General features: G+C 46.4%; 1 protein-coding gene across 1 annotated transcript in view; it reads right to left on the bottom strand.

Moving 5' to 3' along the window:
* Positions 1-21,968, bottom strand: part of PPP2R5C (protein phosphatase 2 regulatory subunit B'gamma) — a 224,364-nt gene that overhangs the window by 155,402 nt on the left and 46,994 nt on the right. The window contains exon 3 of the mRNA XM_068254708.1: positions 13,498-13,657. Coding sequence (XP_068110809.1) covers positions 13,498-13,657 — 160 coding nt within the window. The remainder of the gene's footprint in view (positions 1-13,497; positions 13,658-21,968) is intronic.

Here is a 21,968-nt window from a genome sequence, read left to right as displayed (position 1 = left end):
CTCATTTTCCCCCGACCCCCCTACAGTGTCCCTTTAAATATAGGAAAGTGGAAAATCGCTAGATCAGAGCAATTATCCAAGCGCTTTTGTTACATAACCAGTACACTAGCAGTTGTACTGTAAAAAAACAAACAAAAACTACACCAAATCGCTATGTATAAATAAATAGAAAATTGCTAGGCACACGCCTTGAAAAAACAAAACAAAAACAAAAAAAACACTTCAAAAAGCGCTGAGCGTTTGCAATTAGGGTAGCACTTTTTGGTGTGCACTGGCCCTCACTCTAATCGAATCTGATCCGATTTATAAATATTGCTTATTTTTTTAAAAGTTTACAAATGATTCAGGCCCCGTTCACATCACAAACGCGAACGGGCACGCACGCGGAACGCAACGCGTACGAACGCATGGCCATCCGCGTTTGTGTGCGTTGCGTGGCTGATCCCATCACTGAAAAGTGAATGGGACAGCCACGCGTTTTTACAAAAAATGCGTGCAGCATGCGTTCCCGGACCGCATGCAGTGTGAACATCAGACATTGCACTCTATGCAATGTCTGATGTCGTGCGTGTCGGCCACCTGCACACGTTTCCAAAACGCGGCTGGAAACGCGTGCAGTGTGAACGGGGCCTTACTCAGTGTTTCCCCATTGTAAAATCTTTCCTCTCCCCGATTAACATTCCTAAATATATTACAGGTGGTGACATCCTTAGCCCTGCCAGGGGCATCGCTGCAGAATGTTTATTTACTGTGTGTTCCAAAGTCATTGGAAAAACCTAGTCTCCCAGGATGCTCTGGGAAGAGACTTCTGCATAGCTAAACAGCCTAGGCTAAGCATCACTGGGAAAGCGGGGCTACACACCAACATACAGCTACATATAGGAAGTGTTTCTGAGGCCTAAACCAAGATAAAGGAAAATTGGATATCCTGAAAAACTCATTACATTCTACAATAGGCTGTTGCGGTGCCACTTTAATAAGCAGAGCTGAACGCAGAACTTCCTCTCTGCTCTAAAAGATAAGCAACAGCATAATAACCTTTAAAGAAAAACATTTGTTACAGTTGATATAAATGCTGCAGTAAATCTGCAGTGTGTCTACTTCCTGCTTTCATGGAAGCAGGCATACGGTTAACATCCTGTGTTTACCAATTAGCTGCTCTGACGCAGCTGAGAGATCAAATTACAGTGGTGATAAGTCACAGATGATGGGAAATCAGACATGCTAAACTCTCTAAATACATACAGGGTGCATTTCTCTGTTTTCCTTCTGTCCTGCGCAAGAGTTCAGGTCCACTTTCACACAGAGTCGGGACAAGGTCCTCCAGCACCCAAGGCTGAGACACCAAAGTGCGCCCCTCCATCCCTCCCACCCCAGCCGTCACACACTGATTGCTGTTAGCCCCAGAGCCCCCAACCCGCCCCCCCCCCCTCTTCCCCCCAACACCTTCATCTCTAGTTATCTGGCTTGCAGTCACTGCTATGTATCCCCTTTTCTTATTTCTCTTTGCTTCAAACACAATAGAGGAATGATAGCTGAGTGAGTTGTGCGCCCCCTCCTACACTGCGCCCCGAGGCTGGAGCCTCTCTCGCCTCTGCCTCAGCCCGGCCCTGTGCCCCCTCCTACACTGCGCCCTGAGGCTGGAGCCTCGCTCACCTCTGCCTCGGCCCTGTGCCCCCTCCTACACTGCGCCCTGAGGCTGGAGCCTCTCTTGCCTCTGCCTCAGCCCTGTGTCCCCTCTTACACTGCGCCCTGAGGCTGGAGCCTCTCTCACCTCTGCCTCGGCCCTGTGCCCCCTCCTACACTGCGCCCTGAGGCTGGAGCCTCTCTCGCCTCTGCCTCAGCCCGGCCCTGTGCCCCATCCTACACTGCACCCTGAGGCTGGAGACTCTCTCGCCTCGGCCCTGCTTTCACAGCTCTGCAGTAGCCAATGCAAATGACATTACAGCTGCTCACACAGACTAACATATGCTGTTCGGGTCTCTGGTAATGTGGCCTATGGACTTGTCACACGCAGGGCTGTGGAGTGGGAGTCAGAGGTTTCATAAACTGAGGAGTCTGAGTACTTTTGTACCCGCTCCACAGCCCTGGTCACATCACAGGAAGCAGTGTGAGGGCTCCAGTAACTCAGATGCTGCCATATTTACAGCAGGACATCCCATGGACGTGTGGGCGGTACTTCAACATTCACAAACAAGAACTTGGGAAACTTTAATAAGCTTTGCAGCCTGTAGTGAAATCCTGACACAAAGAGAGCGAATCCATCTGGCAGGTCGTCAAACTAACTCTCAGGACAACCATGAAACGAACGCGTCCGTCACAAGCTCAACCAACCCGCGGCTCATAAAAGTCCCTTCTTCTTTTATGGCGGTAACAGCAGTAAACGCGAGGTTAGGATTCTGCTCCACCCCATAGAGCAATACCTATAATTCCCAGTCTCTCCAATTACTGAAGATCAGAGGACAGTCATGTGACAGAGGTGACCCTACGGAGGTCTGGCAGGTGTGCAGGTACTGCCTGTATCTACATAACGTTATAGCCAAGCTAAAGTATAAAGGTAGCCATACACTGGTCGATTTGCCAACAGATAGATCTCTCTCTGATGGAATCTGATCAGAGAGGGATCGTATGGCCACCTTTACTGCAAACAGATTGTGAATCGATTTCAGCCTGAAACCGATCACGATCTGTGGAGCTGCCGCTGCTCCCCCCCCGCGCATACATTTCCTGTTCCGGCCAGCGCGAGTCCCCTGGTCCCCGCTGTCTTCTTCTCCGCTCCGGGCTCCAGACCGTTCCTGCAGCTACTGAACTTCCTGTCCAGGGGAAGTTTAAACAGTAGAGGGCGCTCTACTGTTTAAGCTTACTGCCGGGACAGGAAGTTCTGTGTAGCTGCAGCCGGTCCGGAACCCAGCACGGAAAGAAGACAGCGGGGACCAGGGGACTCGCACCGGCCGGAACAGGTAATGTATACCCGCTGTATTGCATCGGTCGTCGGGCATTCGAACACCGCTATCGACGCACTCCCGACCCACCGGCGATCGAGAATAATCTTCCGCACGGACGGATCGACGGGAATCGACGGGAACGATCGATTTCGGACGGAAATCGATCGTTCTGTCAGCGGTGTGCGCGGCGATTTCACAGCCGATTCGATCACTGTGATCGAATCGGCCGTATATCGGCGGGAAAATAGTTAGGTGTATGGGCCCCTTAAGATGAAAACCATAGCAGGGCTATTGATGATCACAAAACTCAAACCACAGTCAAAATACCCCCTCTGCTCTGACTACCCACCCCATAAAACCTCATGCATAAGCTAGACTGTTCTCGGCAAACGTGGCCAGTTGGGGTAGTCTTAAAGAGAACCTAAACGGAGTAAAATTATGTAAAATAAACTTAATGTACCTGGAGATAAATATTACATACTTACCTCATCGTCAGTTCCTCTCAGAAGCTCACCATTTTCTTCTAACAACAATTCCTTCCAGTTCTAACAACATTTTGTCAGAAGTTAAATATATCAGTTGCTCTCAGTTATAACTGAAAGGACAACTGATTTGCAAGGTAATGTCCATGTTTCCCCATGGCTCAAGTGGGCAATATTACAGTTTAACAGTGTGCTGATCAGCAAGCTGTTAAGGGGTAATGGCTATTTTGAAAATAGGAATTCCGGGTTGGGGCAGGCGAAGTATGTAAGTACATGCGCACTCCTGTAGGAAGACGTACCCGGCGTGCGCACTGGATTTGAGGTCGGTGGGGAACGCAGTCAAGTGCCAAAGCAGAAATAATGCACATGCGCAGCATAGTATGTCTGGGTCAGAGGGCACCCACTCTGCCGTGCAGGGCTTAGAAACGGGGCGCTATGCAGGTAAATGGAGGCTGACACCAGGCCACGGGAGATGCAGACTATGCACCACTCCGCAACACACAAGCACACACAGGGCGTCTATTTGAGAATTTCATTAGGACTAAAGGTATCCTTTAAAATGCAGTACAGTTCGGTGTGTGAACTAGTGCAGCGCTCCTGTAAAGCAATGTGTTATTGGTGTACTGGCCACTCTCTGGAAGGAGGAGATACTGCAGTCTGCAGAGAGATGCTCCCAGCTTGTAGCGTGTTCTGATCGCCTGCTTTGTGTGCGTCTTTGTGTTTATTCACGGAGGAAGGAGCGGGGATGACAGATCAGGTGACTGTGTGTTGGAGCCGTTTGACCTGTTTTACTTGCCACGAGGTCACAGTCATTATCGTGCTGGAGGAATTCGGGAGACGATTAACCCTCATTACCTGCAGCTTTTGTCTGACCTAGACTTTGACAGAGCAGAACTCTTCAGCTATTTGGGAAGTGATGCTGAGACTTGAAGTACTTCTGCCTTTGTATTAGCCGTTTTTCCTATGCTGACCACTTCCCATTGGTCGGTTAGTAAAGGAGGTTTGCACAGGAGACCTGTCAGATTACCTGTTTGCACCCAGCAGTGTTTAAAGCGGACCTGAACTCAGAACTTCCTCTCTGCTGTAAAAGATAAGCACCAGCATAATAACCTTTAAAAAAAAGCATTTCTTTGTTACAGCTGAAACAACTCCTGCAATACATCTGCAGTGTGTCTACTTCCTGCTTTCATGGAAGCTGGCATAGGGTTAACATCCTGTGTTTACAAATTAGATGCTCTACCAAGGCAGCCAGCTGGCACAGCTGAGAGATCAAATTACACTGGTAATTATTAACAGATGAGGGGGGATTAGACAGGCTAAACTCTCTAAATACATACAGAGTGCATTTCTCTCCGTTTTCAGTGTGTCCTGTGCAAGAGTTTAGGTCCACTTTAAGTGCGCGGCCAGTTTATTTTTACTTTATCTCCTCCGCTCCAACACTCAGCAGCTTCCTCTGTATCACTGCTCCTCCGCCATCAGTACAGGCACCCCTAAAACTAGAGGTTAATTGGGGGGGGCCATAACTTTTAGTCAAGAAATATGTACAATAAGACCCGCCCCTGCCACACTTAGCCACGCCCCAAGTTTGCATGCGGCGCCTCCCTATACAGTTCCCTGGTGTGTAGCAACGCAGAGAGAGACCCGGGCAGCAGAACGAGAAGTGAGAGGACAGAAGCACATCATTGGAAGGGCCTGAGGCTAACCCAGCACACATACCCTACATATACTGGGCTGGGGAGCACACGACAGGAGGCGTGCCACGGGACATGGGGCGTGGCCTTCCAGCCAGAGACACTCCCAGCCTAATTAGGATGGTTGGGTGGTATTAAAGCGGATCCGAGATGAAAAACTAACTATAACAAGTAACTTGTCTATATATCTTATCTAAAGAGCTTCAACAGTATATGATTGTTTCTTCCTGTGATACGACAGCAGCCATGTTTGTAAACATTACACAGAGGCAAGCTTACCTGCATCTTGAGCAAAAAAGCCTAATCCCCCTCCTCCTCCCTCCTCCCCTCTGCCTCTAAAATCTCTGACTAGTAATACCTTCCCCTCCTCCTGCCCAGACTGAGCTCCCATGAGCCCTTGCTACCTGGGACTGAGTGCCAAGGCTCTCTGAAAACCTGTGGGCGTGGCTTGTTTAGTTTATAGTGAATTAGAGTATTAAAACAAAAACAAACAAGTATTTGGCTTGAGGAATGCCCTATAAACAATAGGAAAGAAACACAATTATGCAATTCGTAAAAGTTCATCTCGGATCCACTTTAAGGAGGTTATAATTTAAAAACAAAACTGGGCTTTGAAATACTGAAGCAAGGCTGCAGCTGTTGCTCTGTCTCCTGATCTTTCGGTCACTGCCATCTAGTGGCAGGGAGCAGCATCAGCAGCTGAACTGCAAACTGATCGAAATACAAGACAAGGGCAATGCGAATGACAGGTTGAAAGGAGGACAGTATATCAGTGTATGATTGGGGCAAGCGGCTCGGCTGCCAGGATTTTTTATTGGTTTACTACCAAAGTTACATTCAGAGTTCTGAAACATTGTAGCTGACACATATTGTTGTCCTACCCCTATCTCTGAGAATTTACAGCCAGAAAGTGGTTAAGGCGGACCTGAGCTCAGAACTTCCTCTCTGCTCTAAAAAATCCTACAATAAATCTGCAGTGTGTCTACTTCCTGCTTTCATGGAAGCAGACATATTGTTTTCAGACTGTGCTTTCAAATGGGCTTATCTGCCATAAGGCAGTCATGTGACACAGGGGAGGGATCAGATTACAACTAGTGATTAGTCACAGATGAGGCGGAATTAGACGGGCTAAACTCTTTAAATACACACAAGGTGCATTTCTATATGCTTTCCTTGTGTCCTGTGCAAGCGTTCAGGTCCACTTTAAATCTTTGCACTGAGAGACCAAAACAAAATTTTTTTTTGTACAGTGGGGAGGACTTCTCGCCTGCTGGGATCAGGATACAATCTCACCAGCGACAGTTTGGGGCTGAGTGCTGTACAGACACATCGCGAGCAGATGACATACAGCATACTACGGAGGAAGGCGGGGGGGGAGGGGCACAACATAATACCCCCCCTGCCTGCACTTGAATGAGATGATTTCAGCAGGCAGAATCTCTCAACACATGGTGACTACCGTACAGACGCTGGATTGGACGAGAACCACAGGACAAAGCCTCAAAAAACCCCAAATAGTTCTAATCATTGCCTAAAAATTCCTGTTTCTGACACCAGTTTTCATATTAAAAAGGCACAAAGAATTCATAGAAAAATAGTACCATCGATATCAACCCATTAGAAAATTCAATCTCGTTTTGAGGGAAGTGCGCTGCTTTTGTTTTCAGTCGGCAGAAAAAGTCGTGCTGTAAATTCTTGGAATGCTTTGATCTCTCTCTACTAGCAGAAAATATAGAAACTGAAAGCAGAAGTCCTTCATTATTGTATTACACTGCCCCCTAGCGACAAGTGGCCATAAATACATTTTGCAGCAGTACTAGTTAGAAGCAGGGAAATGTAATGAGTAGGAAATAAATAAGTGCTAAAAGAAAATGGCCTAGAGAACATGCTAGCCCCTAAATAAATTGGCTGCTGAGGGCCCGTTCACACTTGCAATCTTTGCGGGAGTGATTTTCCCGCGATCAGCGCGGAAAAATCACTGGACACTGCGGCAGTTTTGGAGCGATCGCGATTAACGTGCTGTGCATGCTAATCACGATCGCTAATCACGGAACGCTCGTCGCCGGCAAACCCGCTAACCGTAACCGCGGCAGTGAAAACACTGCCACTCGCTACATTGTGTAGCGGTTTTTGCAGAACCGCTAGCGGTTTGCCGTGAGCGGGAATCGCGCGATTCCCGCTCAGGTGAGACCGGGTCCTGAGGGGTATTAAAAAAAAAATATAAGAAAATATAAAAATAAAAAGGGGAGCATAAGCAATTCATTATCTATCTTGCTATACAAAACATTACCTACTTGCCAACCGTTCCACACCGCTTGGCATGAACACGGCGGCAGCCCCACCACCACTCCACGCCGAATGGCTTTCAATGGGGCTAGCTCCACCTTCAGTCTCCTAGCGGCGATCACTACTCAAAGACTGTTAGACAGCGAAACGTCTAATAATCCTGTACATCGCTGCGATCTAAGGCAGCGCTGTACTGGGGACAGCCGTGTGAAACCTATGACAGCAGATCATGGGGATTGGCTGGCGAGGGAAGGGAGGGTCAGCTGGGGAAAAAAAATATATATTAATATATGAAAGACTGGGGGAGCGATCAGACCCCACAGAGAGCTCTGTTGGTGGGGAGAAAAGGGGGGGGGGGGGGATCACTTGTGTGCCGAGTTGTGCGGCCCTGCAGTGAGGCCTTAAAGCTACAGTGGTCTAATATGAGAAAAATGGCCTGGTCTTTAGGGGGTTTAACACTGCGGTCCTCAAGTGGTTAAAGAAATCCTGTAATAAAAAAAAAAACACCCCACTGGGGTATACAGCCCGAACAAAGCTGCTGCTGCGCCTGCGCTGGATCCCGGCAAGGTAAATATACCAAGGCTTGTCGGGGGAGGACTGCGGAAGAAGGCTTCGGGGGAGCCAGCGCTATACTGCCTGCAGCTACAGGGAGGGGGCAGCCTCATTGGAACCCTGAAGCTTTCCCTCCCGAGGTGAGTACCCCCAGGGGAGTTCTTCTAGGATACAGGTTCTCTTTAAAGCTGTGAATTTATTTTGATGTTGATGTGACATTATCCATATAGTACCAACACGTTTCGTAGTGCTGTAGATAGTACGAAACAAATAGTGGGGAGCATCAAAACTCAGGACATCCAGCAATAAAAATACCATGTGTGGTTTGAGACACCCCCAGTACTGGTGCATGTCATATGATACATTAAACGCGGATCATCAACTTCAACGGTTGCATTTACACCAGATGTGCAGCATGCTTGCAAGTCACAATCTTAAGACGACCATAAAACATCACTTAGTAATGGATTCCCTTTAAAAGGCCCACTCCAGCCAAAAAAGAAAGCAGTTAAAATCTGCACAGAACTGACAGGTTTTGGGCCAGTCCCTCTCCTAGTGGGGGACTCTTAAAGGAGAACTGTAGCGAGAGGTATATGGAGGTTGCCATATTGATTTCCTTTTAAGCAATACCAGTTGCCTGGCTATCCTGCTGATCCTCTGCCTCTAATACTTTTAGCCACAGATCCTGAACAAGCATGCAGCAGATTAGGTGTTTGACATTTTTGTCAGATCTGACAAGATTAGCTGCATGCTTGTTTCTGGTGAGATTCTGCAGGCAGATAGCTCAGCAGGGCTGTCACGTAGCCGGTATTGCTTAACAAGAAATCAATATGGCAACCTCCATATACCTCTCACCACAGTTCTCCTTTAAAGCGGATCCGAGATGAAAAACTAACTATAACAAGTAACTTGTCTATATATCTTATCTAAAGTTTAGATAGTTTACACAGCAAATCTAGCTGCAAAAAGCTTCAACAGAATATGATTACCGTATATACTCGCATACAAGCCGAATTTTTGACCCAAGTGGCCCAAAAGTGGGGGTCTCTGCTTATATGAGAGTCCTCTTCACCCAGGTGCTGCTTCCATGCCCTCCATTGTTTCCGTGCCCCCTCCTTTGCACCATAGTAAATATGACACAGCGATCGTATGATTGCTGACCTGCTGGTGCCTTCGGTGGAGCGCAGAGAGAAGCGGCATCATGGGCAATGCTGCTGACCTGCTGTGGCTTCGGTAGAGCGGAGAGAACAGCGGCGTCATGTGCTATGCCGGGGATCCCCCTGCCTCTCTGTCCACCGTCACGTGCACTGCTGGGGATCGCCTTCTGTCCCACACACTGTGTCTGAGTCAGTGTTGGGCATTCCCTCGCCTATCTGTCCTGCTCACCGTGTCTCAAATCTATGTCGCCATCTAGTGGCGCCTTAAAACACAACAAGCAGGACAGAGCGGTGAGGAAATGCCCGGTACTGAAGCGGACACAGCAAGCGAGACAGAAATGCAAAGGGATCCCCGGCAATGCACCTGACAGGGAACAGAGGAGCAAGGGGACCCTGGCACAGTACATGACGGCACTGCTCTCTTTGCTATAACAAAGCCACCAGCAGATCAGCATTGTCCCTGATGCCGCTGCTCCACTCTACCGAAGCCACCAGCAGATCAGCATTGCACATGACGCCGCTGCTCCACTCTACCGAAGCCACCAGCAGATCAGCATTGTCCCTGATGCCGCTGCTCCACTCTACCGAAGCCACCAGCAGATCAGCATTGTCCCTGATGCCGCTGCTCCACTCTACCGAAGCCACCAGCAGATCAGCATTGTCCCTGATGCCGCTGCTCCACTCTACCGAAGCCACCAGCAGATCAGCATTGTCCCTGATGCTGCTGCTCCACTCTACCGAAGCTACCAGCAGATCAGCATTGTCCCTGATGCCGATGCTCCACTCTACCGAAGCCACCAGCAGATCAGCATTGTCCCTGGTGCCGTTGCTCCACTCCGCCGAAGCCACCAGCAGATCAGCATTGTCCCTGATGCCGCTGCTCCACTCTACCGAAGCCACCAGCAGATCAGCATTGTCCCTGATGCCGCTGCTCCACTCTACCGAAGCCACCAGCAGATCAGCATTGTCCCTGATGCCGCTGCTCCACTCCGCCAAAGCCACCAGCAGGTCAGCAGTCAAATTATGACTGTGCCCTACTCATAAAGTTCCACAGGACACAGCTGGGGGCTATAGGGCCACATGTGTCCCCATACTGCTGACATGAGGGGAGCTGCCCCATACTGGGGGGGGACATCTGGCTATGGGAAGGAAAGCTGCCGAATACTGGGGGAACATTTGACTATTTATATTGGGGAGAGGGATGCCTCACACTGAGGGCTCATCTGGCATTTTTATTGTGAAGGGGCTACACTGGGGAGAGGGGGGCGCTTATATGCGGGTCAATCACTTTTTCCTGTTCTTAAAGTAAAAGTGGGTATCTCGGCTTATATGCGAGTATATACGGTATTTCTTCCTGTGATACAATGACAACAGCCATGTTGTTTGCAAACATTACACACAGGCAAACTGATCTGCATCTCCAGCCCTCAGCCTGTGAAAACCTAATCCCCCCCTCCTCCATCCTCCCCTCTGCCTCTGAAATCTCTGGCTAGTAACACCTCCCCCTCCTCCTGCCCAGACTGAGCTCCCATGAGCCTTTGCTACTGTCTGAAAGTGCCTTGGCTCTCTGAAAACCTGTGGGCGTGGCTTGTTTAGTTTATAGGGAATTAGAGTATTAACCTCCTTGGCGGTAATCCCGAGCTGAGCTCGGGGTATGCCGCCGGAGGTCGCCGCTCAGGCCCTGCTGGGCCGATTTTGATTCTGAAAAAAGCAGCACACGCAGCTGGCACTTTGCCAGCCGCGTGTGCTGCCCGATCGCCGCCGCTCCGCGGCGATCCGCCGCGTGCAGCGGCGAAAGAGGGTCCCCCCAGCCGCCCGAGCCCAGCGCAGCCGGAACAAACAGTTCCGGCCGGCGCTAGGGGCTGGAGCGGGCAGCTCTGACGTCAGGACGTCGACTGACGTCCATGACGTCACTCCGCTCGTCGCCATGGCGACGAGGAAAGCGAAACAAGATAGGCCGCTCATTGCGCCCTATCTTGTTACTTTCGATTGCCGGAGGCGATCGAAAGTACGCTTCAGGAGCGCCCTCTAGTGGGCTTTCATGCAGCCAACTTTCAGTTGGCTGCATGAAATATTTTTTTTTTAATTAAAAAAAAACCCCATTGCAGCCTCCCTGGCAAAATAAATAAACCGCCAGGGAGGTTAAAATAAAAACAAAAAAGTATTTGGCTTGAGGAATGCCCTATAAACAATAGGAAAGGAATGCAATTATGCAATGAGTAAAAGTTCATCTCGGATCCACTTTAAAGAGGAACTCCAGCCTAAACAAACATACTGTCATTAAGTTACATTAGTTATGTTAATTAAAATAGATAGGTAATATAATCTCTTACCTACACTGTTTTAAAAGAACAGGCAAATGTTTGATTTCATGATGGCAGCCATCTTTTTGGTTGAAAGGAGGTGACAGGGAGCATGAGACACAGTTCCAACTGTCCTGTGTCCTGAGCACCTCTCCCAGTTGCTAGGCAACGTGAACAACAACATAGGAAATCCCATCATGCTCTGCACAGCATCAGGGAAAAAAAGCCCAGGCTTTTTTTTCTTTGACGGGTGGAGCTTAGGTAAAACTGCAGCTAAAAATAATGCTTTGGTAAGAAAAACAAATGCTGTGAAACTGTTAAAGAAACACCAAGCCTTTTCAGTGCTGCTGAGTAGATTTTTAGTCCGGAGGTTCACTTTAAGGTTTTCTTTGTTTTCAAAAGCATTTCCTGAATGGCAGTTGCTAAGTCTAGATGCCAAAATCGTGTGCGAGTGTTTCGGGAGGCTGGTTGGCAGCTTACTATTTTGGCAGTTAACCTCCTTGGCGGTAACCCCGTGTGCGACACGGGGTAAGCCGCCGGAGGGTGCCGCTCAGGCCCTGCTGGGCCGATTTACATAATTTTTTTTTTTTTGCTGGACGCAGCTAGCACTTTGCTAGCTGCGCCAGCACCCCGATCGCCGCCGCCCCGCGCCCGATCGCCGCTATCGGGTGCGGAGTGCGCCCCCCCAGACCCCGTGCGCTGCCTGGCCAATCAGTGCCAGGCAGCGCCGAGGGGTGGATCGGGACTCCCAATGACGTCCCTGACGTCGGTGACGTCATCCCGCCCCGTCGCCATGGCGACGGGGGAAGCCCTCCAGGAAATCCCATTCTTTGAACGGGATTTCCTGGGATCGAAGAGGGTGGGGGGATGCCGCTGAGCAGCGGCTATCATGTAGCGAGCCCTGGGCTCGCTACATGATTTAAAAAAAAAACAACTGCTGCGCTTCCCCCTGGCGGAATTTTTCATACCGCCAAGGGGGTTAATCTGACACTCAAAGGCTTTTGAAAACAAAGAAAAGCCTGAAAATCCCCCATGAAGAGATGGACCAATCCAAACCTGTCAGTTCCATTAGATTTTAACTGCTTACCTTTTTTCGCTGGTGTGAAAAAGTAGGCAGTTAAAATCTGTCAGAACCGACAGGTTTTGGGCCAGTCCAGCTTCTCATGGGGGATCCTCAGGGTTTTCTTTGTTTTCAACAGCATTTCCTGAACAGCAGTTTAACTGCCAAAATAGTAAGATACCAGCCGGCCTCCCGAAACACTTGCACACTATTATGTCAGTTACACTTTGCAACTACTATTCAGAAATGCTGTTGAAAACAAAGAAAACCATAAGAATCCCCCATGAGGAGATGGACTGGCCCAAAACCTGTTGGTTCTGTCAGATTTTAACTGCCTACTTTTTTCGCGATAGTGGAAAACATATTTGCTGAAATCCTGAAATTGCACTCCATAACAGCGAGAATGAATTACTTGACAGGTATAGCAATTTCTATAAAGACTTTCCCAATGAGCAGCAAGCTGGGCACTAGGCTAGTTTAGGGGACGCAGCAGCAGGGCCGTGGAGTCGGTACAAAAATCTTCTGACTCCAACTCCTCAGTTTCTGAAACCACGACTCCAACTCCGACTCCGGGTACCCAAAATTGCTCAGACTCAGACTCCTCGACTCCAACTCCTCAGTCTAATACTTAACAGGGCTGTGGATTTTGTACAAAAATCATGCGACTCCGACTCCCGACTCCTCAGTTTCTGAAACCAAGACTCAGACTCCAACTCCGAGTGCCCAAAATTGCCCCGACTCCGACTTCTCTACTCCAACTCTGACTCCACAGCCCTGCCCAGCAGGAAAACCTCACAGGGAAATTCCGCTAATGTGATTGGCTGGACAGCAACTGCTACGTTTCAGATAGGCTGTAGTAAACCACGCCCACACTATCCGACCAATTACAATGCTTTATGCTGTAGTGGGTGCTGTGGTTGGAGAACTGTTCCCTTATAAAAGGTTTCCTGCTGGCTCCTCTGAAGCAGACTAGCGCTGCAGGCAGCCTGGCTGGAGACATTTGCACAGTGTGAACACGGACCTTTGAGAGACGGCAGCTTCTGCAGTTCCCGGTTGTTGCTGACGTTGAATCTCGAGGAGCTCTGCCGCTTCTCCTTCTTCACCACGGCCTGCGGGGTGGGAACCTTAATCTTGGACACCTGAGCTGGTGGGGGAGTGTTGTTCGTCTTCTTATTGGACACCTGCAGGAAATGGAACAAACAGGGGTGTTACTAGAAACCTAAGGCCCCGTTCAGACTATGTGCGTTCCTAGATGTTTTTACAGAACGCATACGGGCAGACTTTGCGCATAGAAATGGCTACTAATGTTTTCCAATAGCCTCGTTCACATGTATGGGTATGAGACGCATACGTTTCTCATCCGCATTGCTGCACGCAGTTCTGTTCGTCACGCACTGAAACGGGCGCAATGAAAGTCTATAGATGCCTATCAAAAACGCGTACTATTGCGTTTTTAGCGTACATTTCCCTCTGCGTTTCCCATAATTCTTTTCCTTTAACATACTTCTTATTTGTATGTGTTATGCATTTCAAATGTTACAATTTTCAGCTATAGTGGTGCTTTAAGTTAAAAAAACAAAACAAAAAAAAAGCCCTACAAAATCTGTATTAAAAAGTGCCGGCTGCTTACCTGGTAGCAGTGTTCCGGCGAGTCCTCCAGGACGGCCCCTCCTGAGATTGTGTAAGTCCCCCCTCCCAAATCGGAAACACAACCAAGAATTGAACTTTTTCCCAATCAGTAGCTGATACCCCATTTTACATGAGAAAGACAATGATTTTCACAAACAGACCATCAGGGGGCGCTGTGTGACTGATTTTGTGCTGAAACCCCTCCCACAAGAGGCTCTGAATACCGCGGTACTGCTGGCAAACTGCCACAATGTAACAATGTTCAGAGACAGGAAATAGCTGTTATTAGCTATCTGTAACAGACAGAGCAGCTAGAAACAGCTAAATAACCTGCCCACAGTAACAATGTCACCATGTAATAAATGTCAGAATGTGAATCTGGGAGAGGAAAGATTTTACAATGAGCAAACACTGACTAAATCATTTATACATAATTATGGTAAAAAATGAAGCACTTTTTTTACTACATTATTTTCACTGGAGTTCCTCTTTAAGAGAATTAAAATAATTAATTGATGCAGTATAAATCCCACCTCCTCACAATCTCCCACAGTTTATGCAAAGAGAAGAATAACGAACCACACTCCCCTTATAAATAAAAGTTAAAAGTCAGGGTTGGGAACTAGGCGGCCGTCCTGGAGGACTCGCCGGAACACTGCTACCAGGTAAGCAGCCGGCACTTCCTCCCTTCGTCCTCCAGGACGGCCCCTCCTGAGATTTAGCGAGAAATTTACCCTAGGGCGGGATGACTGCTTGCAGAACTTTACGACCAAAAGATTGGTCTTGAATGGAGTGGAGTTTAACTCCGTAATGCTTAACGAATGTCGAATGCCTGGACCATGTCGCAGCCCGACAATCTGTTCCAAAGAGACTCCTGACCTTTCTGCCCATGACGTCGATAAAGATCTGGTCGAGTGTGCTGTAATATGAGCAGGTGCTATTACCTGAGCTTCTGAGTAAGCAAGAGTAATAACCTCCTTAATCCATCTAGACACCGTAGCTCTAGAAACCTGAACTCCTGTTCTAGAACCTCCGAAAGCTATCAGAAGGTTAGCTGAATTTCTCCAGTCCTTGGTTCTTCCCAATGGGACATGAAGTCTAAGATGCAATATAAGTACCACCTCATTCTACCTATCCTGAGTGCATTGAATATTACCTTGAATCAGTAGGAGATTTAGCAATGGATTTAGGTGGGTATATCCATTTGTTGTGGAGGCTACGTGGAAAACTAATTACCGGTAACCATACTTTTTGGCTTCTGCTTGCCTCCACCATAGGTGACCAATGAGAGTTAGAATAGAACCTCTTCTCAGGATAGGACCACTCCAAGGATTGATTTCTTGGTAGATCCAAAACGATAGAGCTTTATGAATGTGACATAAGAGGCCCATGCGGTAGCTTCACCCTCATATCCAGTGAGCTTAATTTCCCTCTTTTTAAATTGAGAAATTAGCACATAAGGAAAAGATAAAGATTCTCTGATCCTTGTGGAAATCAGACCTAAGTTTCGTAGAAATAAGAGCGGTAACCTGAAATCAATTCTATTCTTCAGGACAGACATGGATGGTGGTTAAATGTATAGGGCCTGTGTTTCTCCAATACACCTGGCCGCCGCTGTCACCACCACCAAACATCTAAGGACTAAGTCTGTATAGTGATAGCCTTACTAATTCAGACGAATGGCAGCCTCACTTTAGGATGAGCAGACTGTTGGAATGTAAGTATACTTGAATTCTAGTCTCAGGTACTGAAGTCTAGTAAAGACTTGAGATACAGGGTCTCTTTAAGCAGAGTTTCTCGGAGAGAAACGATACAGTCATGTACCAGGAACATGTTCCTGGTGGAAGGCCACATAATGGGTTATCAGGTCTAACTGCCCCCGACAGTTAGACGACGGACACCATAAACAAAGCCGATATTTACAAAACATTGCATTCTTTGTAACTAGGTTATAAAGCAATGGCTTATTAATTAATGAGGTGGGTCACATGCCCATGCCAACACAAGATGCTTAATAAAGCCCTTTGAAAGGTGAAGAAGGCTGTCTCCGCTCTATCCCCTGTATGCTGATGAGTTTCTGGTGCCGGAGCAAAAGGTGTGTGGTGCTGTTGCCAATAGCAACCAGCATATAAATTTTTACACAGACCATGCCTTCAGACATCGAGAGGCCACTATAAAATGGCCTGACCCTGCTTCACAAAGATCATCCAAGATCTGCAAGAACAATGGCACCTTTCCCAAAGGTAGGGCTACAGCAGATGCCAAACCTGTTTTGGTCAGTCTGACGCAAAAATAATACCTGTGGTCTGATCCTACATCCCTTTTCGAAGTACCCTTCAAGGGGGAAAAAACAAACGTATGCTCCCCCCTGTGCCGCAACAAAAGTGTTCACACTCTCTGGAGAAAAAACGAACAACATTGTTCCAAGCAGAAACCAGGTAGCTGCAAATTGTCAAACATATTTGTTCGGACGCCAGTTCTGAGATGGTTGTTTGCAACTCAACCTACATGCTAGAATAATATCCCTTCCTTTGAGATAAGCTGATCTCAAGGAAGCACCTTGTTCACTGCCCAGCAGAATGTCTGAGCATAGGAAGTTTAAGATTATGGGTGGACTATAAGTCCCACTTGTTAGTTTAAATTGAGTCACAAGTGTAATTCCCAGTGTGAAGATTCACGAATCTGTTTTCCAACCGATTCTCTCATTTCTGGAGAGTACTCCAGACTGCCAGTAGATTAAAGAGAATATTTTCTCCAGTTAAGCATACCTGTCATGCATTTAATTGAGATTCCGATGCCCTGTACAACTCCATAGTCTTGCATCTGTCGTAATAACGAATGGATTTTATAATCCATTCGATTGCAGATTTGGTTGAGAAGTCCATTTTTAGGGAGAGTCACTGGATCTGACATCCAGATCGATTTCTCTATCCAACCACTGACATAGAATTGCTGTTTGAAATATTTTGTAGACAGTTTGTGCATAAGCAACAACTGGATTACAGGCAAAATGAAAGACATAGCTTGTCTGTGACCACCTTTGCTCTGAAAAACTATCAAGAGTGTTTTTGATCCAATCCTTTCTGCAGATCCATCCTAAATACTCTACAGTTGTAAAACAACCTGCATATTATCTTAGGTCTTCCTTCATTTTCACAGCTAGGTAAAGCTAGAAAATATCTTCTGTATACTCAGATTGCTGCTATTAAAATCATGTTCTTTCATAAAGATCCTGGGAACACTTGTAACCCATCAAGGAAGTACTCAGGACTGCAAATGAAAAAAGACTTGGGATTAAATCCTGAATTGCTGCCTCAGCATTTATGTTGCGCTTCTGTCCCGACGGACGGAAGGCGTCTGAGCTGCAGCCATTAAGGTACGCTCAGTAGGCAGTAGCAGTTCCAAAGAGCCTCGCCCAAGGACTCCTTACCGAACAGGTGTAGGCTTTCTGAACAGGGAGAGCTAAGGTACTAATCCCAGTCCCCAGTGTCAGAGGTAGGGCCCTTAACCACCACACTAGCCACTGTCCCTTTAAATTTTTTTTTTTTTTTTTTTAAAACAAACTTGCCATCAGAATAACTTATGCATCAACCTTGCATCTATTTATATGCAAAAAAAAAAAAACAGTGTTGCAATTCAAATGTCTATGTGCAGAATCCCTGCACATAAGTAAAAACACATCTGCTAATAGCTTGACTCCTGTGCATATTCCCTGCACAAAATTATCTTCTGAAAGCACACCTGCTACCAGCATCATTATCTGAAAAGAGCACTTGCTATTGCAAACAGAATGTCTGTGTATAATTATTACACACCATTGTTATCTGAAAATTAGCTTTGCAAACTGAAGGTTTCTGTGCATATTTTTTGCATGTAATTCTGCATTGCATTCAGAACATGTGCCAATCCCTGAACATAACTCCTATCTGAAATGCACCATTGCATTCAGAATATCCATGTGCTAAACCCTGCACATAATTCTTATCTGATAAGTAGCATTGCATTCAGGATCTGTAAAGCACACCTGCTGGCAGATAAACTAAGCATGCATATAATTGTCTGAAAATGTATGCACACAAATCATTGAGGCAGGAAACACACTACATGCGTTTCTGCGCGTTTTGCCGCGAACGGCAAAACGCGCACGATTTTAGAGGCTATTGAAAATAATAGCCTAGCTCGGGAAACGCTGCGCCGCATGCGTTTGTGCGCGTTTGCGTTCGCGTTTTTTTCCGCGTTTTGTAGCCGCACAGTTTTCTGCTTTTTTCCGCACATTGCATGACACTACATGCCATGCAAACGCAGAAACGCACGCGGAAAAACGCACGCGTTAGACGCGACCGCAAAACCCGACGGAAACCTGGGAAACGCAGGGGAAAACGGCCCTGCAAGTGTGTTCCCTGCCTGACAGAAAACCCAAACTTGTTGTAACATTTGTGCACAAATCATTACATGAAAGTATAACTGCTTTCAGAATATTATGGCCAACCAAAATATGTATGCATGTATTTGCATAATCCGCACCACAGCCATTCATTGTAATCAGCCATGCTTCAATCAAAATGCACAATCCCTGATTGTGGAAAAATCTACTTTGAGACCCAGATTTAAATGATTCCAACAATCAAGCAATTGATTATGTATATGGCTGCTTCCCTGTGGTATGAACGCTTGCATTCGAGGGAATTGCCAGAACAAAAAGGTGTAGCCTGCATAGGACAAGAGGGTAAAGCTGCCCTGAAAGCTGAGAAAGTTGAAGCCATTTCCTGTTTCATGGGTTTCATCAGGTCAAATAAAGCTACTGTGGTACTTTCAGGTCTAGGAGCATAAGACTTAGACTTGATATAACTGACCAAACCAAGTCTTAGAGGTTCCTTCAGGCAACTTGCAACCACATTTAGTACATCAGCTAGACTTTGAAGTGCTTTTGAGTTTCTGTAGTACAAAACAACTCAAACACCAAGAGTCTTACTAGCATGTACCCATTAACAATATGACAGGAGTCTGCAATAAACACTGAAATGTGTTTGCTTACCGGTGGATGTGACCTGACTGCTCAGTCTCACCAGTTGCAGCACTCTCCTGAGCTTCTGTGGTGGGCCCACTTGACTGCACCATGACCCCCTCAGAGCTGTAGCGTCTGCGTGTATAGCGTGGCCATGGCGGTTTACAAAACTCGCACTTTCAGCCGTCTAACACGATCAGTACGCATGACGTTTTATGCATGACGCAGTACGCACCACGCGCTCACGCGTATCCAATGATGCATACATGCGACCTATCATGCAAACTTGCGTCATATTCGGGCATGCGGAAAATCCGGCATCTCTGCTTACCGCCGCCATGCCCGCAGAAAGTATAATGAAGAGAGGGAACCTCTCCAGTCCCCTTCATTCAAAATAGGAAAAAAACAGGTAACCTCCTGCTTAGCTTCCTATTCTAGGCCGCACACCAGTAACAAGCCTAAATTATACTTTACAAAAAAATGAAAAAACAAAGAAAAAACAATAAAAATGGTGCAGCAGGTGCCAACAGGCTCCCCTACTGAAAGGAACAACCTTCCCTGGTGCTTCCGTGGTGAGGTCTGGGAAACAAACAAAAAAAACTGTGGGAGATTGTGAGGAGGTGGGATTTATACTGCATCAATTAATTATTTTAATTCTCTTAAAGAGGAACTCCGGCCTAAACAAACATACTGTCATTAAGTTACATTACTTATGTTAATTAAAATAGATAGGTAATATAATCTCTTACCCACACTGTTTTAAAAGAACAGGAAAATGTTTGCTTTCATAATGGCAGCCATCTTTTTGGTTGAAAGGAGGTGACAGGGACCATGAGACAGTTCCAACTGTCCTGTGTCCTGAGCACCTCTTCCAGTTGCTAGGCAACGTGAACAACAACATAGGAAATCCCATCATGCTCTGCACACCATCAGGGAAAAAAAGCCCGGGCTTTTTTCCTTTGATGGGTGGAGCTTAGTTAAAAATGCAGGTAAAAATGATGCTTTGGTAAGAAAAACAAAGTTCTGATGCAGTGAAACTGTTAAAGAAACACCAAGCCTTTTCAGTTCTGCTGAGTAGATTTTTAGTCCGGAGGTTCACTTTAAGGTGTTTCCGATTTGGGAGGGGGGACTTACACAATCTCAGGAGGGGCCGTCCTGGAGGACGAAGGGAGGAAAAAAACAAACAAACAGACTATGCTTAAAGAGACACTGAAGCGAAAAAAAAATGATGATATTATGATTTGTATGTGTAGTACAGCTAAGAAATAAAACATTAAGATCAGATACATCAGTCTAATTGTTTCCAGTACAGGAAGAGTTGAGAAACTCCAGTTGTTATCTCTATGCAAACAAGCCATTAAGCTCTCTGACTAAGTTAGTCGTGGAGAGGGCTGTTATCTGACTTTTATTATCTCAACTGTTCCTGGACTATTTACTTTTCCTCTGCTAGAGGAGAGGTCATTACTTCACAGACTGCTCTGAAAGACTCATTTTGAATGCTGAGTGTTGTGTAATCTGCACATATTATAGAATGATGCAATGTTAGAAAAAACACTATATACCTGAAAATAAAAGTATGAGAATATTTTCTTTGCTGCTAATCTTCTAGTAATTATTCATAGTACACAACCAATACACTATATCATTTTTTTTTTCCGCTTCAGTGTCTCTTTAAATGGGTGTATGCAAACTTTGGTTTTATTTGTATGGCAGCAACACAAGTGTTACTTTGGTGTAATCCCCTTGCTACCTAGCATTCCGGTCAGTTTTCCCTGCATGAATCATGCAACACACAGAACCGGCCTCTATGTTTTATGCACAACCTCATAAATTAATTAGCATTTCAGAATGTTTGGAACACTGCACGCCTGTACAGATTGCAATATAAAATACTGAATATGACTCGCTACAGTTGAGATGACAACAGCCTTACTGAACAGAAAACCGTCCACTCTCTTCCCACTTATAACCGCATTAGCTGATGACCCGGCATTGCCCGGGGATGTATTTGGCTGGTGTTGGCTCCGCCCACTTTTTCTAACCCTAACACACAATTACTCAATGACCAAGTTTGTGAGCTTTACGGTTTTCGGCATCAACAATTTGTATTGATTAAACAAATCTGATTGGCTGTTTGCGGCTCCACCCCCTTTTCTGAATTTGAACCCCAGTCACCCAATGATCCAGATCTGAGGTTTGTGCCATTAACAGTGCAAATATGGCAGCAATTAAATATTCCCCTTGAAAATCAATAGGTGAATTTTGATTTGCTTTTGTAGACTCCACCCACTTTTCTGAATATTAACCCCAGTCACCCAATGACCAACTGCGCAAAGTTTGGGAACCCTATCATTAACAGTGTAAGAATGGCTGCAGTTTACATTTTCCCAGTGAAATTTGTATTTGTCTCCACCCACTTTTTGGTTATGGGGATAAAAGTATCCTATATGTTATTCCAGGTAATGTACTATGTGTGTGCCAAATTTCATTCAAATACGTTCAGCCATTGTTGCGCGATCAAGTAACAAACATACAAACTTTCACAATTATGATGTTAGTAAGATGAAATATTCAGAGAGGAGCTGGGAGAGGGCAGCAGAGAGTCTGTACCTGTGAGCACACATCACATGATCTCAGCCCACCCTCTCCCTTTGCTGAGATACACTCTGTGGCAAGCACTGCAGCTACAGTAGTAAGAGTAGAGCTGCAATGCCGGCCATAAAGAGTTATTCTCTCAGCAGCACAAGAAGGAACTGGAGGGTGATGGTGCTACATGGAATCGTGCTACATGGAATCACACTACATAGATGTGGTAAAATAATCCAAATAAATTGGATGTGTGTAGGCATTCCTTAAGG

Source organism: Hyperolius riggenbachi, chromosome 9, assembly GCF_040937935.1.
Source record: "Hyperolius riggenbachi isolate aHypRig1 chromosome 9, aHypRig1.pri, whole genome shotgun sequence".
Classification (NCBI taxonomy): Eukaryota; Metazoa; Chordata; class Amphibia; order Anura; family Hyperoliidae; genus Hyperolius; species Hyperolius riggenbachi.
This window is presented reverse-complemented; position numbering and strand designations above follow the sequence as displayed.